The following is a 23,940-nucleotide window of genomic DNA, read 5'->3' on the forward strand; positions in this document are numbered from 1 at the left end:
GTTCAGTCACAAGAATGACCTTTCCGTTTCACCTACTAAATTTACTGACGTCAACAGGTAGATTTACATGTTCTTATCAGCAGGGGGCGCAGTTTGACTTGTTATTAAGAAATACAATCAAGTGACTTGAATGTACTTTTTTGTATCTTTGTATTGTTGTTTTCCTTTTTAAAAAGAAAACAATTAACAAAATAATTGCCACTTTGTACGTTTTGCATAAATCTAAAAGCTTAGAAAAACTTCACTGATTCAAACATAACATACAACAATTTAATCATGTAATTAAATGTTTTCTGTATAATCCCAAAAACAGGTTTTAGGTAAGAGTTTTTAGGGTCATCACAACTCACTACAACCCGTCTTACAAGACGAGATATTTGTAATCTGCTGCAATCACACAGCTGATTGAAACACAACAACAGGTCTGTAAGTGGCTTTCCAATGTCACTTACTTGAACTTTTTACTTATTTTTTTTCTTCCTATTATTGGTACAACAATACTAGACCAAATCAACCTATCCCTAAACTTAGGATATGTACCACAGGTTTTCAAAGTCGCAGTAATTAAACCTTTACTTAAAAAACCTTCTCTTGACCCAGACACCTTAGCTAATTATAGGCCAATTTCCAACCTTCCATTTGTATCTAAAATTCTGGAAAAGGCAGTTTCAAGCCAGTTATGTGACTATTAGTATAGAAATTATCTGTTTGAAGTCTTTCAGTCAGGGTTCAGAATGCATCATAGCACAGAGACAGCACTGGTTCGAGTTACGAATGACCTTCTTATGGCCTCAGATAAGGAATTAGTGTCCATACTGGTTCTACTGGACCTCAGATAAGGGATTAGTGTCCATACTGGTTCTACTGGACCTCAGATAAGGGATTAGTGTCCATACTGGTTTTACTGGACCTCAGTGCTGCTTTTGACACTGTAGATCATGGCATTTTACTGCACAGGTTAGAGCATGTTGTTGGGATAAAAGGGACAGCTCTACGTTGGTTTAAATCATATCTATCTGACAGGTTCCAGTTTGTTCATGTACATGAGGTTTCTTCAGAACAGTCAAGGGTCTGTTATGGTGTTCCGCAGGGTTCAGTGCTAGGGCCAATCTTGTTCAGTTTATGCATGCAGCCATTGGGAAGTATAATCCAGAATCACGGCATACACTTTCATTGTTATGCTGATGATACGCAGCTCTATTTGTCTATGAAGCCGGATGAAACAGAACCGTTAGTTAAACTTCAGGCATGTCTTAGGGACATCAAGGACTGGATGTCCAGAAATTTCTTGCTTCTAAATTCAGATAAAACAGAGGTTATCATTCTTGGTCCAGAGCATCTTAGGAAGGGATTAGATGGTGTTGCGATGGCTTCCAGTGCAACTGTGAGAAACCTTGGAGTTGTTTTCGATCAGGATTTGTCGTTTAAACCATATGTTAATCAGGTTTGTAAAATAGCGTTTTTCCATCTCCGTAATATTGCAAAAATTAGGAAAATCGTCTTGCAGAGTGATGCAGAAAAACTAGTTCATGCGTTTGTATCTTCTAGACTAGATTACTGTAATGTGTTGTTTGCAGGATGTCCAAGTAATTTTCTGAATAGGCTCCAGCTGATCCAAAATGCAGCAGCACGAGTACTGACAGGAATCAGCAGGAGAGACCACGTCTCTCCAGTGTTAGCGTCGCTCCACTGGCTACCTGGAAAATTCAGAATCCAATTTAAAATGTTATTACTTGCATATAAAGGTCAAAACGGTTCAGCTCCGCAGTATTTACAAGACCTGATAGTGCCTTATGTTCCTGGCAGAGCTCTCCGCTCTCAGAGTGCAGGTTTACTCGTAGTTCCTAGAGTATCTAAATGTAGATTTGGAGGGGGCGGGCGTTCTGCTATCAGGCACCATTACTATGGAACCAACTTCCAATCTGGGTTAAGGAGGCTGACACCACCTCCACCTTTAAAACTAAACTTAAAACCTTTCTGTTTAGTAAAGCCTATAGTTAGTGTTTAGTAAACCTCTAGCTGGTGTTGGTAAATCTCTAGGTAGTGTAAACTCTAGTGTGTTAGAGTCAGTAGTCATAGTTGCAGCTATAGAACAAGACTATAATAGTTAGTCTCAAATATAGCTTGGTGGTAGATATGCTGCTATAGGCCTATGCTGCAGGGGGGACAGACATGATCCGCTGGGCGGTGTCTCTCACCCTTCTTCTTCTCTCCCTTTCCCTTCCTCTCTTCTCCATTTCCATTTTTATAAATGTCTCAAAGCTATCGTTTTGTCCATCGCTCCTGTAGTTTCTTGTGCCGGCCCCCCCTTTTCTCTTTTTTGTGCATGTTTGCAGGCCGGAGCCTCGGGAGCTGCGTTCTGGCCTGCGGTCCCGGTCCCCACCCCATCCCCGGTCATCCTGTTGCTGCTTCCACCTGCCTACGTGGATGTCTGCTGTGTGCTGCTGACGCCCCCCCCCCCCCCTCTAGTCGTCCCGTTGCTGCTTCCACCTGCCTGCTGTGCTGCTGACGTCCCCGACTCCCCCAGTCTGGCCTTCGGCAGGAGGGTCCCCCCTTATGATCCAGGTCCTGGTCCAGGTTTCTTCCTCCTAAAGGGGAGTTTTTCTTGCCACTGTTTGGCTTAAGGTTTTTCTCCCACTATGGGAGTTTTTACCTGCCATTGTTTATGTAATAATTGCTCGGGGGATTATATTTATATTTATAATTATATTTATGTTTATGTTCATGTTCTGGATCTCTGGAAAGCGTCTAGAGACAACATCTTGTATTAGACGCTATATAAATAAAATTGAATTGAATGTATAGTATGTAGGATTTGATGTATAGGCACAATACACATGCATGAGATGAAATGACAACTTAAATTGGTTTTGTCGGTTTCCTTAGCATCTTTTCACTTTCTGTTTTCAGAGCTATAATTATTATCACATTATCATTATTATTACTATTATTACAGTTATTATTATTATTATTATTATTATTATTATTATTATTATTATTATTTTGTGTAGCCTCATGATACTTCATTTGTTCTTTTTGCATATTCTATTATGTTAAAAGGCAAGATAAGCTTTATTTTTTAAGCCCAGACCTTTTGGGTCAAAATAATCACCACGTTGACCAAAGAAAAACCTGTAAATGTTTATTATCTTGCTTATTGATTTTCATGCTTATAATTGACCGAAATAAAGATTAACTAACTAACTTAATAAATGATTTTATGTGGTGTATCTCAGAGACTTTAAAATCACCGGAGTAACCGGAGTAACCGGAGTAACCGGAGACGAGGTCGCCTCACAACTTCCTCTGGGTCCGGGCGGTCCGGGGAAAATCAAGGACTGACTTTAACTGAATAAACACGATTGTGTGAAGTTTAGAAAGCAGTTGCAGTCGTGGAAATGCAAGTTGATGCTTCTTTTAACCAAAGATAAAGACAAAAATAGGAAAATAAAGTAGGCAACATTAACAACGTTCCCAACCAACCACTTCCACGGGACTTAACAAGTTTGTACTTCTATAAAAGCAAATGTTCTGCTAGTTTGTTGTCCTGAAGCACTCAGCCTAGGAGGGAAAGACATCAGCAAGGGTTTAAGAAATAGGCGGGTGCAGATATGAAAAAAAAGCACCTTACCCCAAAAAAATTGCAACAAAAGGTTTTTCAACAGTTTTCTGTAGCATTAGGTGTCCTTAATAACATACTAAAAGTCTGCCAAAGTCTGACCACTAAAAAGGTCATTTTCAAGATGGCGTCCCAGATGGTCAAAATCACCCTAAAATGTGTATAGCTCCTTTATTATATACCCTAGACAAGTAATTTTGGTGTCTAATCCTATGTTTATGAGGCCTGGGAATCCACTGGTCTTGTCCAAACTGCAGAGATACACTTACATAATTATGAAATCCAATATTTTGTATTTGCCCTATTAAAACCATCTGAAAAGGTCACCCATTTCAGGTGAGGAGTATCAGTTAATTATTGACAGGTTGTGGATAGCTCTGTGGATCAAATTTGTCCTAAACTAAATACATTTTTAGACTTTTTCCTATACATAAAATAAATATTGTTTTCTAGGCTGAAACAATCCCACCAACTGAACAGTATGTCCTTGATGGTGGCTCCCTGATTCATCGCTTGCCATGGAAGAGGGGTGACAGTTATGGTGCCATTGCACAGTCATATGCAGACTTTACGATAAAGCATTATGGTAAAGCAACTGTTGTCTTTGATGGTTATAGTGAAGGTCCTTCTATCAAAGACAATACACATCAGCGGCGCGGGCAACATGCACACCCGGTTATTAGCTTGGATGCAAATACTGAGTTTGTGGGAAGAAAGGATGACTTCCTATCCAGATCCAGTAACAAACGAGGGCTTATTCTTCTTGTCCCTGAGGAACTGCAGAAGAAGGGCTGTGCTGTCATCAATGCACCAGGGGATGCAGATGTGGACATTGTCAAGGCTGCAGTCCAAGCGTCACAACATCAGCCCACAACCTTGATAGGGGAAGATACAGATTTACTTGTTCTTCTTCTCTACTATGGTGAGACGAGCAATAGAGGCCTTTATTTTCGTTCAGATAAGTCAAAAGTACCCAAGGTGTATGACATCAGCGAGATGCAAAAGGTCCTGGGTAAAGACTTGTGTTGTCTGTTGATGTTTGTTCATGCCTTCACAGGCTGATACAACATCACGCATTTTTGGTGTTGGGAAGAAAACTGCTTTCCAGAAACTTGTGAATGGGGAAACGACCATCCAGGCATGTGCGAATGGATTTGCACTACCAAAGCAAGCAAAAGCTGCCATAGAGGACCTTGGGAGCAAGGCGATGGCAGTCATGTTTGGTGGCAAGAATACCGATGCACTTGCATCTTTGCGCTACAATCTTCTCAGCAAGAAAATTGTGTCTGCGAAGGCATTTGTTACCCCAGAACATCTCCCTCCTACAGAGTCCTCAACGAAATATCATTGCCAAAGAGTTTATTACCAGATCATGGTGTGGACTGAAATGGATAGTGATATGAATCCTGTTGATTGGGGATGGAAATTGGAGGATAATCGTTTTCTGCCAGTTATGACAAAAAAAGCTGCTGCCCCAGAGAGCCTCTTGCAGATGGTCCACTGTAATTGCACAACTGCTTGCCGTACACAACGTTGTAGTTGTAGAAGATATGGACTGCCCTGCATGCCTGCCTGTGGATCATGCCAAGTGGAAAATTGTGAGAATCCACATAATCAAGCATTATGGGAGGAAGAGTGTGATGATGACTAATTGTTACTCCGGAGTGGAAAAAAGGAATAGAAAAAATATAAGTAAGACGGTAAAAAAAAAATCACAAAAAAAACAAAAAAGAAAAAAAAAACACAAAAAAACTAAAAAAGAAAAAAAACACAAAAAAAAAAAAAAAAATAAAAATAAAATAAAAAAGGGGCTAGCGGTACTGAGCCTTCACGTGGCAGCCCTGTTTAGACTAATTTCACAGTACCACGTAGTAATAATTGATTTATTCCTCATTAGTATAAAAATTAATCTCCAGAAACCACCAGGAAATGTGAATTGAGAGAAACTTCATTTCCCCATGCATTGTGACATCTTTTTTTATGGCATGTGGAAAAAGGAGATTATGTTTGAAATGTTTTTCTTTGTTTTTTTTCATGTCTATGTACTGCATATTTCATTACATATTCGCTTATAGTCAATTGTTTTTATACATACTTGTACTTGGATTACTTCACTATGATTTGTATATGCTTATTATAATTCTAGATAATCAAATCATGGGGTTAGACACCAAGATTGCTTGTCTAGGATGAATAATGAGGGAATAATGGTATTTTTAGAGACTGGCGGCGGCCATTTTGAAAATCGGACCTTTCTAGTGGTCAGACTTTGGCAGACTTTTGATATGTTATTAAGTACACCTGCTACTACAATAAACCATTGAGAAACCTTTTGTTGCAATTTTTTTGGGGTCAAACCATAACTGCACCCGCCTAAAAAGCAAACATTACTGCAGATCAATCCAGAAAGCATGATGGACATTCAGCAGACCAGCAAAGAGTTGGTGCTACCTTGGAACCGGTCTTTACTTTATTCTTTCTGAGATTAACCATTTTTGCAGAAAGAAATATTACTCAGAAGTGGAAAAAGTTTGAAAAAAGAGAAAATAAGTATAACTTAAAAGGAACAGAGATCTTTAAAAAAACAAAATTCAGGACCAAATTAATGGAACGTTGTGTTTCTGTAAAAGGTTTCAGTTTATGGAACAATCTGGATACAGAAGCCAAAGAATGCAAATCAAACATTACATTTAAAAGAATAATAAAAGCCAGTTTGATGAAGAAATATCATGATAATTTTTAAATTAGGTGGGTTTTCTTTTATTTCTCTTTCTCTCTTTTTAGCACCATTGTCATATTTTTTTCCTTTGAATCAAAAAAGAATACGACTATCTGTGTTTGACGACAGCTATTTTGTGTTATTTTATAACTGTTATATTTTTTTTATTACGTTTATTGAAAAGTGTTTTTTTTAATTGCGTAATTTGTTTTTGTTTTTTCCAATTTTACTTTGTTTTATTTTATTAAAATTATTCTGTTTATTATCATTAATGAATTTCCCCATTGAGGGAGAAATAAAGAACAATCTAATCTTATTATTAGTAGTATAATTAATATTACTATTATTATTATATATAATAAAAGAATAATAAAAGCCAGTTTGATGAAGAAATATCATGATAATTGTTAAGTTAGGTGGGTTTTCTTTTTTTTCCTCTCTCTTTTTAGCACCATTCATATTTTTTTCCTTTGAATCAAAAAAGAATACGACTATCTGTGTTTGACGACAGCTATTTTGTGTTATTTTATAACTTTGTTGTAGTTTTTTTTAATTTTTTTTTTTAAATTTAAATTAAGTTTATTGGAAAGTGTTTTTTTTATTGCATAATTTGTAATTTGTTGTTTTTTCCAATTTTACTTTACTTTGTTTTATTTTATTAAAAATTAAAATTATTCTGTTTATTATCATTAATTAATTTCCCCATTGAGGGAGAAATAAAAAACAATCTAATCTTATTATTAGTGGTAGTATAATTAGTATTACTATTATTATTATATTATGTTATGTTATGGTATGTTATATTATATTATCATTATCATTAACATTACCATCCTCCCAGCAGCAGCAGCAGCAGCAGCAGGAACTGGCTTCAAACTCCCTCTAGTGGTGATTCCCCCTCGGTTCACCCAGAACCAGGAACCTCTCAGGAGCTTCAAGCCAGTGGTTTCAAACTGTTTCAGTCAGGCCCCCCTTGGGGAATTGGATATATTTTTTTGAAAACCGCTGATTTAAATAGAAACCTGTGTCTCCCTGTTTTTACAGACTCATTAAACCAAAGTCACTTTACTTCATTCATATTTTATTTTCCCCAAAAAGAAACTACATGCAGTTTATTATATCAGGATATCAAATAATTAAAATAAATCATGATCATGTTTGTTTACCAGGTTAATACAGATGTTTGATTGAAAGAAACTTAAACAAAATCAATGTTTCACATATGAAGGTTTTATGAACCACAGTTAAGAATGATAAAATAAACATACATGATACATTTAACGGTTTAAAAAGATATGAAGCAACAATTATGAAACATTTGCTCACATGAGAACCAGCTGTGTTTTTAGACGTTTAAACAGTTTTTCATGTTTTAGTATCTTTTAGTTGCAGTTTGTTTAAAAACTCTGATCTTTGGACTGAAACTTGAGGAGCGACTTATAAACTCTGACTTTTGAACACTTACATTTACACAGAAATATGTTTATGTCATATTTCTAATTGGTTACAACATTTATTTAAACAGTAAAGTTTGAAAGTAAAACATAAAATCTCGTCCCAGTGATTCCAGCACATTTTCAATTCAATTCAATTCAATTCAATTCAATTTTATTTATATAGCGTCTAATACAACAGATGTTGTCTCTAGACGCTTTCCAGAGATCCAGAACATGAACATAAACATAGATATAATTATAAATATACGTCAGCAGCACAGCAGACATCCACGTAGGCAGGTGGAAGCAGCAACGGGATGACCGGGGATGGGGGGGGGGGCCGGGACCGCAGGCCAGAACGCAGCTCCTGAGGCTCCGGCCTGCAAACATGCACAAAAAAGAGAAAAGGGGGGGCCGGCACAAGAAACTACAGGAGCGATGGACAAAACGATAGCTATGAGACATTTATAAAAATGGAAATGGAGAAGAGAGGAAGGGAAAGGGAGAGGAGAAGAAGGGTGAGAGGCACCGCCCAGCGGATCATGTCCACCCTGCAGCATAGGCCTAGAGCAGCATATCTACCGCAAAGCTATATTTGAAACTAACTATTATAGTCTTGTTCTATAGCTGCAACTATGACTACTGACTCTAACACACTAGAGGTTACACTACCTAGAGATTTACCAACACCAGCTAGAGGTTTACTAAACACTAACTATAGGCTTTACTAAACAGAAAGGTTTTAAGTTTAGTTTTAAAGGTGGAGGTGGTGTCAGCCTCCTTAACCCAGATTGGAAGTTGGTTCCATAGTACTGATGCCTGATAGCAGAACGCCCGCCCTCCAAATCTACATTTAGATACTCTAGGAACTACGAGTAAACCTGCACTCTGGGAGCGGAGAGCTCTGCCAGGAACATAAGGCACTATCAGGTCTTGTAAATACTGCGGAGCTGAGCCGTTTTGGGCTTTATATTTTGGGCTTTACATTTATAACATGAATACAAACTTGGATAAAATGAATCACAACTTTATAAACTTTTATATTTTGGTATCTTATTCAACGCTGAACAAATACGCTGAATGTTTTACAATAATATTTAAATGTGTCGTATTTTCAAAGTTTTGAGATTCGTTTGTTTGCACATGTGAACTTTTTACTTAAAATAATCCTGCTCTTGGAAAAGTTATTCCATCAAAACATTAAAGACACATACCGGTACATATATTTTTTTTTATCTCAGGTTAATCTTTTCTTTGTCTGACAGATTCTGATCTCAGAAGTTTTTGCATCACCAGACTTTCCCAGACTGAAATAAGGGAAGAGTTTCTCAGTGAAAGTGTATTGGTGAGTGTAGATGTGTGTCATGTCTTCAGCGTTGTAGAAGGAAACCGTCCCCCCGTCATAGTCCAGCTGGACTCTGATCCTCCGGAGACTCGTCTCCACCGTGACGGTCTTACCATCACCATTGCTGTATTCTCCATCACAATGCCGTAAACACCAGATTCCATATGTAGGTGAAGCAAATGTCTTGTTCTTCCTGTCAACTGAGTCTTTAACCAAACCAATAATCCAGACAGGATAATCTCCCACCTCCACCTCCCAGCTGTGTTTCCCTGAGGTCAAACCCTCAGAACCAAAAACACTGGTTCCGTAGTCGTTTCTCTCTGGATTATCAGGAAGCTGCTGCCATGTATCTCCACATCTCACACTGGTCAGATCAGCAGACAGATGGAGACAGGAGGGTGCAGTGTTTGGGTCCAGAACCACCGGGCTGAAGTGGACCTGGTCCCCCATCTTCTCCCAGACTCTGAAGGCCAGGTTTCCCAGGTGTTTGGCCTCGTCTACCAGAGTTCCTGAGAGCAGCCGTGGATCTGACACTGAGCTCTGCTCTCTGGCTCTGTCCCGGGTGGGTTTAAACCTGCTGAGGAACGACATGTTGTCTTTCTGCAGCTCTTCTTCCACAGCAGAGATGCTGTCTGACAGAGAGGAGATCTGCTGCTGGATCCTCTTCCTCTCCCCGCTGATTCTCCTCCCCTTCTGCTCCTCTTCCTCCCTCAGAGCTGCCAGTCTGGACTCCTCTTCCTCCTTCAGGAACTGCTGGAGTTTGTTGAACTCTGCTCTGATCTGCTTCTCTGTGGACAGCAGCTGCTTCTCCGAGTGTTGAACCAGATCTTTATATGTTTCCTCCACCCGTTTGTATTTGTTCCTCTTGTCCTGCAGAGACTTTAAGTCAGATTTCAGCAGCTCCTTCAGCTCACCGACTGCTTCTTCTACAGGAACCACTTTGTGGTTCTGGTGCAGAGAAAACTCACAGACAGAACACACAGTTCTCTGTTCGTCTCTACAGAACAGGAAAGGTATTCCTGGGTGTTTCTTACAAACTTCCTCCAGCCTCTTTTCTTCTTTTTCAGTCTCAGACGATCCACCTGTCTGTTTTCCAGCAAAAGAGTCGGCAAGTCCCTTCAGTGAAAAGTTCACAATAAGATCTTTAGAAGATTTTCTTTTACAGATGGGACAGTTTTTGTTTTTAGCTTCTTCCCAGAACTCTTTCAGGCAGCTTGAACAGAAGTTGTGGCTGCAGCTCAGAGACACCGGATCTTTCAACGTCTCTAAACAAACGTGGCAGCTCAGGTAATCTTTAAGAGTTTTTTCATCCATTTCTTCAAATCTTTTAAGTATTCTTCAATCGGTAGACTCACCAGTTAAATGTCCCTCTGAATCACAGATTTAAGTCCTTTTATTTCAGGTTTTTAGTTCATAATCTCCACCCTGAAATGGCGTCTCAGCTCCTTTTCAGTCACAAGAATGAACTTTCAGTTTCACATATTTACTTTACTGACGTCAGCAGATAGATTTACACGTTCTTATCAGCAGGGGGCGCAGTTTGACTTGTTATTAAGAAATACAATCAAGTGACTTGAATGTACTTTTTTGTATTTTTGTATTGTTGTTTTCCTTTTTAAAAAGAAAGAAATTAACAAAATAATTGCCACTCTGTATGTTTTAAATAAATCTAAAAGTTTAGAAAAACTTAACTGATTCAAACATAACATACAACAATTTAATCATGTAATTAAATGTTTTCTGTATAATCCCAAAAACAGGTTTTAGGTCAGAGTTTTTAGGGTCATCACAACTCACTACAACCCGTCTTACAAGACGAGATATTTGTAATCCATTGTCACTTACTTGAAGGTGCATGTCGTTGTCCACACATTTCCCGTTCCCTTAATGAATGCACTTCCACAGGAAGTTACCACAGCGCCACCCACAGTACAAACAAAAACATTTACAACAAAAATAAATAAAAAAACCCACATAGGAAAATGGCTGTTACACTCCGGCCTCTAATTGTTGATGGCAGGAAGACACAACAATTCAAATCAGTACGTTGTAAAAGCCGTTTGTAAGAGCAGATTACAAGGTGCTGATTGGTTGATGTGTGATGGCAAAACCTATTTAGTCCGTGAACCTTTGATGGCTCAACAGGTGTGTTTCCGACTGGCAGGAGGAAACAGTTTTCGACCGCACGCACGCACGGATTGACATGCAGTACCAGGCTGATGTATGTATGTAACTGGAAAACTGAACTACGTGAGTGTAAAATAAATCAATATTGTGCATCGCAAAGAAAGTTGAAATGGACATTCATTCATCATGCACCTGCATATTTAAAGTAAGCGCGTCAAAAAGGTTCTTCCGTCGAAATACACCTCAGTGGCCTAAAGCGTTGGCTTGTCTTCTACACCGTTAAACACACAGTTTTCCCAGAACCATAACTGATATTTGTACACACAAATGCCCTGGATCAGCAGTTACACCTCTGGCTTCCAGTCAGGCAGTCCAAGTGTCGGAGGCGTCTGTAACGTCAGTTTCAGGTCAGTGAAAGCTTTGTCAGCCTCGTCAGTCCAGGTAACAGGGTCTGATGCTTTTAGGCCTTTTCCATGGGCAATTGCTGCTAATGGTACCTCGATTTCAGCATAATGCGGGACTCACTGTCGACAATAACTGGTGACACCCAGAAATGACATCACTTGTTTCTTAGTGATCGGTTTTGGCATTCTTTGAATGGCCTCAATTCTGCCTGGTGAGAGGGATTTGCCCTCCACCGAAATGACATGACATAGAAACGTAACCTCTGTTCAGTTGGGACGGGCTGGCTTTATGCCCCTGTTCAGCCAAAATGGGTCAAAAGAGCCAGAATAGCTTTAACCCATTAGTCTCTGGTGATAATACGTGACTTCACGACAGACAAAATAAAGAAAAATGATTGAGCCACGGAGACATAAGTGCAGACGTTAAAAATCACCGGAGTAAGGGGCACGGTGGCGCAGCAGGTAGTGCAGCCGTCTCACAGCAAGAAGGTCCTGGGTTCGATTCCCGCCGGGGATGCTGTGGGCGCTGAAGTGCGTGTTAGTTCCCCCATGACTTCAGCACCACACCCTGGGTGGGGTTGGTGAAAGGATCTTTCTGTGTGGAGTTTGCATGTTCTCCCCGTGTTCCCCTGGGTAGCTAATGGGAGCTACCTTCACAAAAACATGCAACAGTCCTGGGCTCTACTGCCCCCTCTGGCCAACCGGGGCGCCAGATGGGGTGGGGAGGATCCGGCCGGAATAACGTGATCCTTCCACGCGCTACGTCTGGCAGGAGAAACCCCACACTGTCTGGTGAAAAGAAGCGGTCCATCACTCCTCAAGATAAGAAGGAGACCTGAGCCCAGTGTAGGGCCCTCCCTGGGTTGGCAGAGGGGAGCAATGCCCTCTGCCAACCCAGGGAATGCCCAGGACTGTCTAGGTATGAGCAATGGGTGATGAAATGGGTAAAAAATCGGGGATAAAAAAAAAATTAAAAAAAAAAAAAAAAAAACTCACCGGAGTAACCGGAGACAAGGGCCCAATCCCAATTCAACTTCACTCGCCCTTCTTTTCTCCACTCGCACTTCTTTTCTTCCCTAAGCCCTAAAAAAGAAGGGGGAGATTTTAGGGCACTTGAAATCTAGGGCACTTGGCCCAGGTGTCTGTCCCATTTCTCCTACTCCCCCTCGTTTTCATCCCTAACCTGATCAGGAAGCTGAGAGCCAAAAGTTGTTTTAATTTCAGCTGTAGCGCTGTTAATATGGCACTTTATTAAGTTTTAATATTTTTTCAGGCATAAAGGTAACCTTAAGATCCGCAACCGGGGCTCAGTTTATCCAAATAACGCCTGTTAAGAAATTTGCTGAAATTAATGCTCGGTTATGTGGGTTTTGCTCATATCGTGCATATGTGTAAATAGTTTTGTACTTGTGTGGTTTTACTCACTTGGAAATACTTTTAAATTGTCTAATAAAACTTGTTACACAACAGTTTTCTCTTCTGGGGTTTCTCAAAGTAAGGTAATGTCTCAAATTATAAACTGTACAACAAGATCAATAGTAAAATAAGGATAGTGAGAGAATCTGCAGTAAAAAAGGCTTTATTTTCTATATTCAAGTACAATTTTTAAAAAGAAAAAAAGTAAACATTGCACGCAAAACAAAGAAAGGTGCTGTTCCATATAAAAAAATTTGCAAAGAAATATTTACAAAAAAAAAAGTTTGCAGTGTATGTGCTGCTACTGCTGATGAGGTGTCTGGTCCACCATTTTCTCTAAAAGCTGAACCTGTCCATGTGTTCTTCATTCTTTTGACATCTTCTGTCTTCTTTGGCGGCCTGAGCTTGAAGGAAGTCCTGCATAGAGAATTTCTTTTTTTTGGGGGATCGGGGGGAAAGTGGACCTGATGCCTGAAGCTTCCAGCTTCCTCTTCCAGCTGGTGAGGCAGAGCTTGAGGCCGATGTGCTGGCGTCTTCCAAAGTGTTCTGAGATAAAAAAAAGATGGATACACATGTTGATTACACACATGACTGGACTATCATACACACCCACAACATCATACCAGGTTCATTATCACTGTATAAATAAAAATTACCTCTGTGCTTTCCTCTGAATTTGTCAGAGAGGACACCGGTGAGGATGGAGGGTCGATTATGTTCTGAAAAGAAAATAACAGTTAGATCTTCAGGTACTGTAGTGTTTTATTACTCACAATCAGGAGAACCACCGGTCGTGGCACAAGCTAGCTATAGGAAGAAGGACTGGGGAATAAGATTGTGCTTTTTTACTGCTAAACTTACCAGTGCGTGGGATCTTCATAAGAGGCCAACACACACACACACACACACACACACACACACACACACACACACACACACACACACACACACACACACACACACACACACACAATTTACAGAAGATTATTAATAAATACTTTACATGGATTTTTTTTGTTAAGCATCATCTCTTCAGCAGATAATATTACTTACCATATTACCAATTGCTTACCTTATATTTTTTTTTAAGATTTTCAGTGATGAATAGTAGTTATACCATCACACCCCATCACAGATTTTCTGCAAGCAGATAGCTAGATCACTCACTCCCACAGCGGTTTAGCAGCATATTTCTTCTTATTGAAATTCTCCTCGTTGGTAGTCCTAAAGCTTATTAGGTGTCGGACCTGATCCGGAGTCCCTGGAATCAAATATGATTACTGCAATGCACAAACGTCCTCGTAAAAAAAAACAAAACAACAAACGTTTGAACTATGATAACAAGGCAGCAAGCAACGTTATTACTTCGTAACCCCCCCCCCCAAATAACGTTGCTGCCTTATAGTAATGTGAAATATCCAACACATTTGTAGAAAATATGAGAGTTAACGAGTAGTTAACAGGACACGGCAATGTTATCTACCCGGTATTTCTATGTACTGTTCATACAAACATACAAAAGCACTGTGATTACAAAACTTTTTTTTTTAAATTCCATGGGACATTATACTTACATTTGTGCGTTTTCTTTTCAATATCCTCCTGCTCTTTGCGGGTCGCCATTTGACTCAAAAAAACTTTTCCTTTTTCCTTTTCCTCGGTCGGCGAGCTGTAAATAGACGCAGCCTACGGCGTCGCTTACGTAACCTACGGCGTAGCTTACGTAGCTTACGTAACCATATTCCGGCGCGATCTTAGCGAACAACGGACAAAAAAGGGATTATGTACATTCACTGAGTGAATATTATGAAAGTAAAATATCGGTTTGCAAAAGGAAATGTAATCAAAACGCATTTTTATGCAGAAACTAACTCAAAATATTGATTTTATTCCCAAAAAAACAGGAAATGTCCTCCATGTTTTTTTTTTTGATTCAGTCCGCAAATGACGACGAAAAGCATTCTGGGAGATTTTCATACCCCCTCGCTCGCCAAGTCAGCATCTGAAATCCCTCGATTTGAAGGGGCTATTCTCAGCCCCTAGCCCTCGTTATGCCCCCTCCCCCTAGGTGAAAAGAGGAATTGGGACACCACTACCTTCACGGGAACGCGCAAAAGTTAGGGTTAGGGAAGAAAAGGAGGGCGAGGGGGAGTATTGGGACGCACCCAAGGCCGCCTCACAACTTCCTCTGGGTCCGGGCGGTCCGGGGAAAATCAAGGACTGACTTTAACTGAATAAACACGATTGTGTGAAGTTTAGAAAGCAGTTGCAGTCGTGGAAATGCAAGTTCACGCTTCTTTTAACCAAAGATAAAGACAAAAATAGGAAAATAAAGTAGGCAACATTAACAACGGCCCAACCAACCACTTCCACGGGACTTAACAAGTTTGTACTTCTATAAAAGCAAATGTTTTGCCAGTTTGTTGTCCTGAAGCACTCAGCCTAGGAGGGAAAGACATCAGCAAGGGCTTAAGAAAAGCAAACATTACTGCAGATCAATCCAGAAAGCATGATGGACATTCAGCAGACCAGCAGAGAGTTGGTGCTACGTTGGAACCGGTCTTTACTTTATTCTTTCTGAGATTAACCATTTTTGCAGAAAGAAATATTACTCACAAGTGGAAAAAGTTTGAAAAAAGAGAAAATAAGTATAACTTAAAAGGAACAGAGATCTTTAATTCAGGACCAAATTAATGGAACGTTGTGTTTCTGTAAAAGGTTTCAGTTTATGGAACAATCTGGATACAGAAGCCAAAGAATGCAAATCAAACATAACATTTAAAAGAATAATAAAAGCCAGTTTGATGAAGAAATATCATGATAATTGTTAAGTTAGGTGGGTTTAATTTTTTTTTCCTCTCTCTTTTTAGCACCATTGTTATATTTTTTATCTTTGAATCAAAAAAGAATACGACTATCTGTGTTTGACGACAGCTATTTTGTGTTATTTTATAACTTTGTTGTAGTTTTTTTTTATTACGTTTATTGAAAAGTGTTTTTTTTAATTGCGTAATTTGTTTTTGTTTTTTCCAATTTTACTTTGTTTTATTTTATTAAAATTATTCTGTTTATTATCATTAATGAATTTCCCCATTGAGGGAGAAATAAAGAACACTAATCTTATTATTAGTAGTAGTATAATTAATATTACTATTATTATTATATATAATAAAATAATAATAAAAGCCAGTTTGATGAAGAAATATCATAATTGTTAAGTTAGGTGGGTTTTCTTTTTTTTTTCATCTCTCTTTTTAGCACCATTGTCATATTTTTTATCTTTGAATCTAAAAAGAATACGACTATCTGTGTTTGACGATAGATATTTTGTGTTATTTTATAACTTTGTTGTAGTTTTTTTTTTTTTTTTTTTTTTTAATTACGTTTATTGGAAAGTGTTTTTTTTTAATTGCATAATTTGTAATTTGTTGTTTTTTTCCAATTTTACTTTACTCTGTTTTATTTTATTAAAAATTAAAATTATTCTGTTTATTATCATTAATGAAGTTCCCCATTGAGGGAGAAATAAAGAACAATCTAATCTTATTATTAGTGGTAGTATAATTAGTATTACTATTATTATTATCATCATCATAATTATTATATTATCATTATCATTATCATTAACATTAACATTAACATTATCATTAACATTAAAGGGATTGTTCCGCCCTCTGGCGTTTGTTTTAGTTCCTAGCCGGACCCGTTTAACTGACGGACCAAAATAACGGCAACAGCTGACAGTTAAGAAGTCTAACTAACGAGTCTAACGGGTCTGCTTCATAACAGCGCTGGTGAAATCTTTGTCTGTAAGTGTTTTTTCTCGCCAAGCATTTAGTTATTTGTGTTATTTATTTGTTTACCTTTGGTAATGCAGTTTATTACATTTGGAACTGAGTTTTGTTTATGAGCAGAAGTTGCGGTAATTTACCTGTCGTCCTGCCGACGCTATTTTCCGTTTGTCCAATAGGGGGCAGTGGCGCTATGCCATAGAATTTACATGTTTGATTTATTCATGTTTTTGACTGTGAAACAGATTTTATTGTTGTAAACAGTAACACATTACTACATTTTGTAATGTTTATTTTTCCTTTGTCGTTTCAGTTTTACAGAAAAGATTGTAATAGAAGAATTAAGAAATAAAACTGAGGAAAGCAAAACAAAACACTATCCTCAACGCAACTCTTGGATTCTTCATCGTTATTATCTGGCTGTTGACTATCTGTCTAGTTATTCAGAACATAGCGAGGGCAGAATAGTAAAAAGACAGTAATAAACCAAGCTCTTCACGAAGCAACTCTACGCTTATTCCATCGTTGCCATCGTCATCCAAAGAAGCAAGATGGCTGAACGACAAAACAAAGAAGAAACACAACAGTCCTTGGTGACTAGATCCATCGCACAGTCAAGTTACAGATCATCAACAAGCTCTGCTGCACTCAAGGCTCGAGCCAGAGCCGAAGCTGCTCGCACACAGGCTTCATATGCTAAGAGAGAAGCAGAGATGATGGTTGAGGAGGCAGCATTAAAGGCAAAAATGCACATTCTAAAGACAGAAAAAGATGCAGCTGCTGCCACCGCAGAAGAGGCCGTGTTCGTGGCTGCTGCAGAAAATATAGAGACAGACTCTCGTAAAGACGTTGACTTACCCCTCTCGCCATCCAACGCTGCACAAAGGACAAGTGAGTACGTTTTGCAACACAGCCGTGAAGCATCAGAACACCTATCGATGCACACATGTTCACCACCAGAAATAGTGAAAGTTGGACAAAAGATGAGCAACCTTGAAATCAAACATGAAGATACTCACCTGCAACCAACTCCGAAAGACATGAACATCCATCCAGCTGTTAATGCCACACAACATATTCCTGCAAGCGTGCCTCCTGTGCAAACACAGAAAAAGAGACATCTAGACCCACAGGCGAATTCAACCTACCTGAGTCAGCCTACACAACAGAGATGGGCCCCTGACAATTCTCCACAACAGACAGCAGCCACGCCAGATGTTGCAAAATTCCTCATGAGAAGAGAACTGGTCACATCTGGTCTAATGGAGTTCGACGACCATCCTGAGAACTATTGGGCGTGGAAAACCTCTTTTCTAGGCGTCATTGATGAACTCGCACTAAGTCCAAGAGAAGAGTTAGACCTCTTGGTTAAATGGCTCGGCCCAGCGTCCAAAGAACAAGCAAAAAGAATCCGAGTCATACACAGCTACAACTCAGCTGCAGGACTGAACATGGTCTGGCAAAGACTAGAGGAGATCTATGGATCACCTGAGGCAGTTGAGCATTCACTCCTGAAGAGGATCGAGGAGTTTCCCAGAATCACAAACAAAGACAATGTGAGACTAAGAGAGCTTGGAGATCTCTTGCTCGAACTGGAATATGCAAAGGAAGGAGGATACCTCCCTGGGCTCGCATATCTTGATACGTCACGTGGAGTGAACCCCATCCTAGAAAAGCTTCCATTCAGTATTCAAGAAAAGTGGATCTCCCAAGGGTCGAGGTACAAAGAATATCACCGTGTCCCTTACCCCCCTTTCACTTTCTTCTCACAGTTTGTTCGCTCTGAAGCTAAAACCAGAAACGACCCTAGCTTTATGATCTCTCAAACTAACTACTCAGGGCCCCCCAAGACAGAGCGACTGACAAAGTACCACAACAAAGTACCAGTGTCTGTGAAAAAGACTGGCGTGTTTCCTGAAGCCACAGGAGAAAATAGAGCTATAGATCCAGACGGACTATGCCCGTTACATAACAAGCCTCACCCACTCAGTAAGTGCCGCACTTTCCGCAACAAACATATAGAAGACCGCAAAACATACCTCAAGGAAAAGCAAATCTGCTTCAGGTGTTGCAGCTCGACCAAACACAGAGCAAAAGACTGTGACAAAGACATAATCTGCAGAGAATGTGGCAGCAAGAGTCACACATCAGCTTTACATCCTGGCCGCGCACCTTGGGTCTCAGAAGTCCCAGCAGGTCAAGGTGAGGAGGAGGAGACAAGCGAGAGTCCTCCAGCAGCTCTCCCTGCAGTAACATCAAAGTGCACAGAGGTATGTGGGGGAAACAGCAACGCCAAGTCCTGCTGCAAAATATGTTTGGTCAAAGTCTATCCTGAAGATCAACCAGAAAAGGTAATGCAAACATATGCAGTATTAGACGACCAGAGCAATCGTTCACTCGCTCGCCCTGAGTTCTTCAATCACTTTGGCCTTTGTGAAAAAACAGCTCCCTACACATTAAAGACTTGCTCTGGTGTTATGGAAACATCAGGAAGGAGAGCAAGAAACTTTGTGGTTGAATCCTGTGATGGAAAGATGAAGATCAAGCTTCCAACTCTCATTGAGTGTGAAATGATTCCAGACGACAGGGCTGAAATCCCCACACCTGAAATAGCCCGCCATTTCCCACATCTCCGACCTGTTGCAGATAAAATCCCACCACTCAATAAAAATGCCCAGATCTACATTCTGCTGGGAAGAGACATTTTGCGAGTGCATAAAGTGAGGCAGCAGTACAACGGTAACCATGACGACCCCTACGCCCAGCGTCTGGATCTAGGGTGGGTTATCGTAGGAGATGTTTGTCTAGATCGCACTCACAAACCAGACAGTGTCAGAGTGTACAAGACACAGACTCTGCCTAACGGACGAACATCCATGTTAAGCCCCTGTCCTAACATAATACAAGTGAAAGAGACACTTCAGACAAAAAACTCTCACCAACCAAGTCATGTGGGCTGCTCACTCCAAGGCGAGGAGAAAAGAGAACTTGGAATCACAGTCTTCGACAGCCATCCTGATGATGAAAAAGTAGCTCTGTCAGTCGACGATCAAACATTCTTGGACATCATGGACAAAGAGGTTTATATGGATCAAGCAAACAGCTGGGTAGCGCCGCTACCATTCTGCAAACCCCGCCGCCGTCTTCCTGACAACAGGAAGCAGGCCCTGCAACGACTCCTATCCCTCCGACGAACACTAGACAGACGCGCAGACATGAAAGAACACTTTCTTGAGTTCATGAAAAAAGTATTTGAGAACGACCAAGCAGAACTAGCCCCAGAACTAGAAGAGCATCAAGAAAGGTGGTACTTGCCTCTATTTGGAGTCTATCATCCTCAAAAACCAAATCAGATCAGAGTGGTTTTTGACTCAAGCGCCAAACATGACGGTGTGTCTCTGAATGACGTTCTGCTCAGCGGGCCAGACTTAAACAACGCTCTGTTAGGTGTCTTAATGCGCTTCAGGAGAGAGAACATTGCAATCACCGCTGACATTCAGCAGATGTTCTACGCGTTTGTCGTCCGAGAAGATCATCGTGACTATCTACGTTTCCTTTGGTATAAGGATAACAACCTGAACAACAACATCACAGAGTACAGAATGAAAGTACACATATTTGGTAACAGCCCCTCACCATCAGTTGCCATATATGGTCTAAAGAGAGCTGCACAAGAACATCAGGGCGAATATGGCACAGACATCAAGGAGTTCATCATGAGGAACTTCTACGTGGACGACGGGTTGGCGTCAGTACCAACAGAAGAGGAGGCTGTCGATCTGTTAAAGAAGACTCAAAAACTGCTAGCAGCATCCAACTTAAAGCTCCACAAAATCGCTTCCAATAGCAGCAAAGTGATGACAGCATTCGCCCCTGACGAACTTGCAAAAGATTTAAAGGACCTCGACTTAGGGGCAGATCCCCTCCCGCTTCAGCGTAGCCTCGGACTGATATGGAATCTTGAGAGTGACAGTTTCAGTTTCCAAGTATCTCACGAGGAGAAACCATTCACAAAAAGAGGGATCTTATCAACAGCTCAGAGTCTCTACGACCCTCTGGGCTTCGCAGCTCCCATCACAGTTCAGGGAAAAGCTCTGATCAGAGAATTGTCATCCAAAGAATATGATTGGGATGATCCGCTGCCATCAGATAAGCAAGAGACTTGGAAGTTGTGGAAAGAATCTCTCTCAGAACTAGAGAAGCTACACATCAAAAGGAGGTATGTGTCTGTCCCTCTCGCTTCATCTAAAAGTTGTGAACTCTGTTTATTTTCAGACGCCTCCACACAAGCTATCGCCGCAGTAGCCTACCTGCGTGTGACCAGTGATGAAAACCAGTGCCACGTGGGATTCATCATGGGCAAAGCAAAGTTGGCACCGCATCCAGCTCATACAGTTCCACGTTTGGAATTGTGTGCCGCTGTCCTGGCAGCTGAGATGGCAGACACAATCTGCAGTGAGATGGACATTGACATTCAAGCGGTGAGTTTTTTCACTGATAGCAAGATTGTTCTCGGTTACATACACAACACCTCCAGAAGATTCCACGTGTATGTTGCCAACCGAGTCAACCGCATCAGGAAATCAAGCAATCCTCAACAGTGGCAGTATGTTGCCACTGAACAGAACCCAGCGGATCACGCCACCAGACCCACATCAGTAGAGAGCCTCAGAAACTCCAACTGGTTCTCGGGTCCCAGATTCCTGAAAAACAGCGGTGAGTCTCTTCAAAACAGCAGCTTTGATCTCGTCGAGCCAGACCTGGATGTTGAGGTGAGGCCTCAAGTTGCTGTCAACTGCACCAAAGCCACAGAAGGTCAGTTCAGCTCAGCACGCTTTGAAAGATTTTCTAGTTGGAAGAGACTGTTACAAGCTATTACAAAACTGATTCATGTGACAAGAACATTCACTAAGACTCTCAGAAAGGATGCTGTTGATGCACGGTGGCAAGCCAAAACAGTCGTAATTCGTTGTGTCCAACGAGAATCCTATGAAGAAGAGCTAAACTGTTTGAGAGATGGGATTCAGATCTCGAAAAAGAGTCAGCTGAGAAAGTTAAATCCTTTCATCGACGAGGATGGACTCCTTCGGATAGGAGGCCGCCTCACCTACGCTGATCTGCCAAGAGATGAGAAACACCCTGTCATTCTGCCGAAAACCCACCACATCACCACTCTCATAGTGAGACATTACCATGAAGACATCTTCCATCAAGGTCGTCACCTTACTGAAGGCGCCGTCCGGTCAGCAGGAGTGTGGATCGTAGGAGGAAAACGGCTGGTGTCTAGTATCCTCTTTAACTGTGTGACCTGCAAAAAACTGAGAGGGAGGTTAACAGAGCAGAAAATGGCACCGTTACCAGCTGACAGGCTCTCCTCAGAACCCCCTTTTTCCCACGTCGGACTAGATGTCTTCGGGCCATGGAGCATTGTCACTCGTCGCACTCGTGGAGGTAGTGCTGAAAGTAAGCGATGGGCAGTGCTATTCACATGTTTGAGCACAAGAGCAACACACATTGAAGTGTTAGAGTCCATGTCCACTTCAAGTTTTATAAATGCTTTACGGAGATTCTTTGCAATTCGTGGGCCTTCAAAACAGCTTCGCTCTGACAGAGGCACGAACTTTATTGGAGCATGCAAAGAATTAAAAATCAACACCAGCGACCCAGAGCTGTCAAGTTACCTTGACAACCAGGGCTGCACCTGGTCCTTCAACGCCCCTCATTCATCCCACATGGGAGGATGTTGGGAAAGACTGATAGGAGTAGCACGTCGTATTCTGGATGGGATGTTGCTACGACCTGACACCAACCGACTCACACACGAAGTGCTGGTAACACTGATGGCAGAAGTCATGGCCATTCTAAATGCCAGGCCGTTGACCCCAGTGTCAACTGACCCAGACAATCCCACAATATTGACACCTGCAATGATTCTCACTCAAAAGATAATTCCTGTTACAGCTCCTCCAGGCGACTTTGATCAAAAAGATCTTCACAAAATTCAATGGAAACAAGTGCAGTCTCTGGCAGAGAGCTTCTGGAAAAGATGGAGACAGGAGTATCTGGTGACACTCCAGAAACGTCACAAATGGACTGACGACAAGCCAAACATTCAAGTGGATGATGTGGTTCTGATGAAGGACGGTCAGGTTAAAAGGAACGACTGGCCAATTGGACTTGTGGTGAAAACATTCCCTAGCAAAGACAACAAGGTCCGCAAGGTTGAAGTTAAAGTTGTGAGACAAGGAACAACAAAAACCTTCATCAGGCCCATCTCAGAGCTAGTGTTTCTTATGTCTAAGAGCTCATAAAGTGTTAGACATTTTGATGAGTAACAGAAATGTTTTTACATATTGATTGATTGATTGTATGCTATGCAGATATGTTTAATCTGACAGTTTGGTTGATTAGCATTTAAGTAACTGAGATGTTTATTGTGGTATGATAATATACCAGGCGAGGAGTGTTCCGCCCTCTGGCGTTTGTTTTAGTTCCTAGCCGGACCCGTTTAACTGACGGACCAAAATAACGGCAACAGCTGACAGTTAAGAAGTCTAACTAACGAGTCTAACGGGTCTGCTTCATAACAGCGCTGGTGAAATCTTTGTCTGTAAGTGTTTTTTCTCGCCAAGCATTTAGTTATTTGTGTTATTTATTTGTTTACCTTTGGTAATGCAGTTTATTACATTTGGAACTGAGTTTTGTTTATGAGCAGAAGTTGCGGTAATTTACCTGTCGTCCTGCCGACGCTATTTTCCGTTTGTCCAATAGGGGGCAGTGGCGCTATGCCATAGAATTTACATGTTTGATTTATTCATGTTTTTGACTGTGAAACAGATTTTATTGTTGTAAACAGTAACACATTACTACATTTTGTAATGTTTATTTTTCCTTTGTCGTTTCAGTTTTACAGAAAAGATTGTAATAGAAGAATTAAGAAATAAAACTGAGGAAAGCAAAACAAAACACTATCCTCAACGCAACTCTTGGATTCTTCATCGTTATTATCTGGCTGTTGACTATCTGTCTAGTTATTCAGAACATAGCGAGGGCAGAATAGGGATTGTGACATGAAAAACAAAT

General features: G+C 40.6%; 1 protein-coding gene across 1 annotated transcript; it reads right to left on the reverse strand.

Moving 5' to 3' along the window:
* Positions 1-8,632: 8,632 nt before the first annotated feature.
* On the reverse strand, positions 8,633-10,559 carry LOC133419244 (nuclear factor 7, ovary-like). The gene has a single exon (XM_061708303.1). The coding sequence runs from the start codon at positions 10,431-10,433 to the stop codon at positions 9,012-9,014; it is 1,422 nt and encodes a 473-aa protein (XP_061564287.1). The 5' UTR covers positions 10,434-10,559; the 3' UTR covers positions 8,633-9,011.
* Between the last annotated feature and the right edge of the window lie 13,381 nt (positions 10,560-23,940).

The sequence above is a fragment of the Cololabis saira genome, chromosome 19 (assembly GCF_033807715.1).
Source record: "Cololabis saira isolate AMF1-May2022 chromosome 19, fColSai1.1, whole genome shotgun sequence".
NCBI classification, from domain to species: domain Eukaryota; kingdom Metazoa; phylum Chordata; class Actinopteri; order Beloniformes; family Belonidae; genus Cololabis; species Cololabis saira.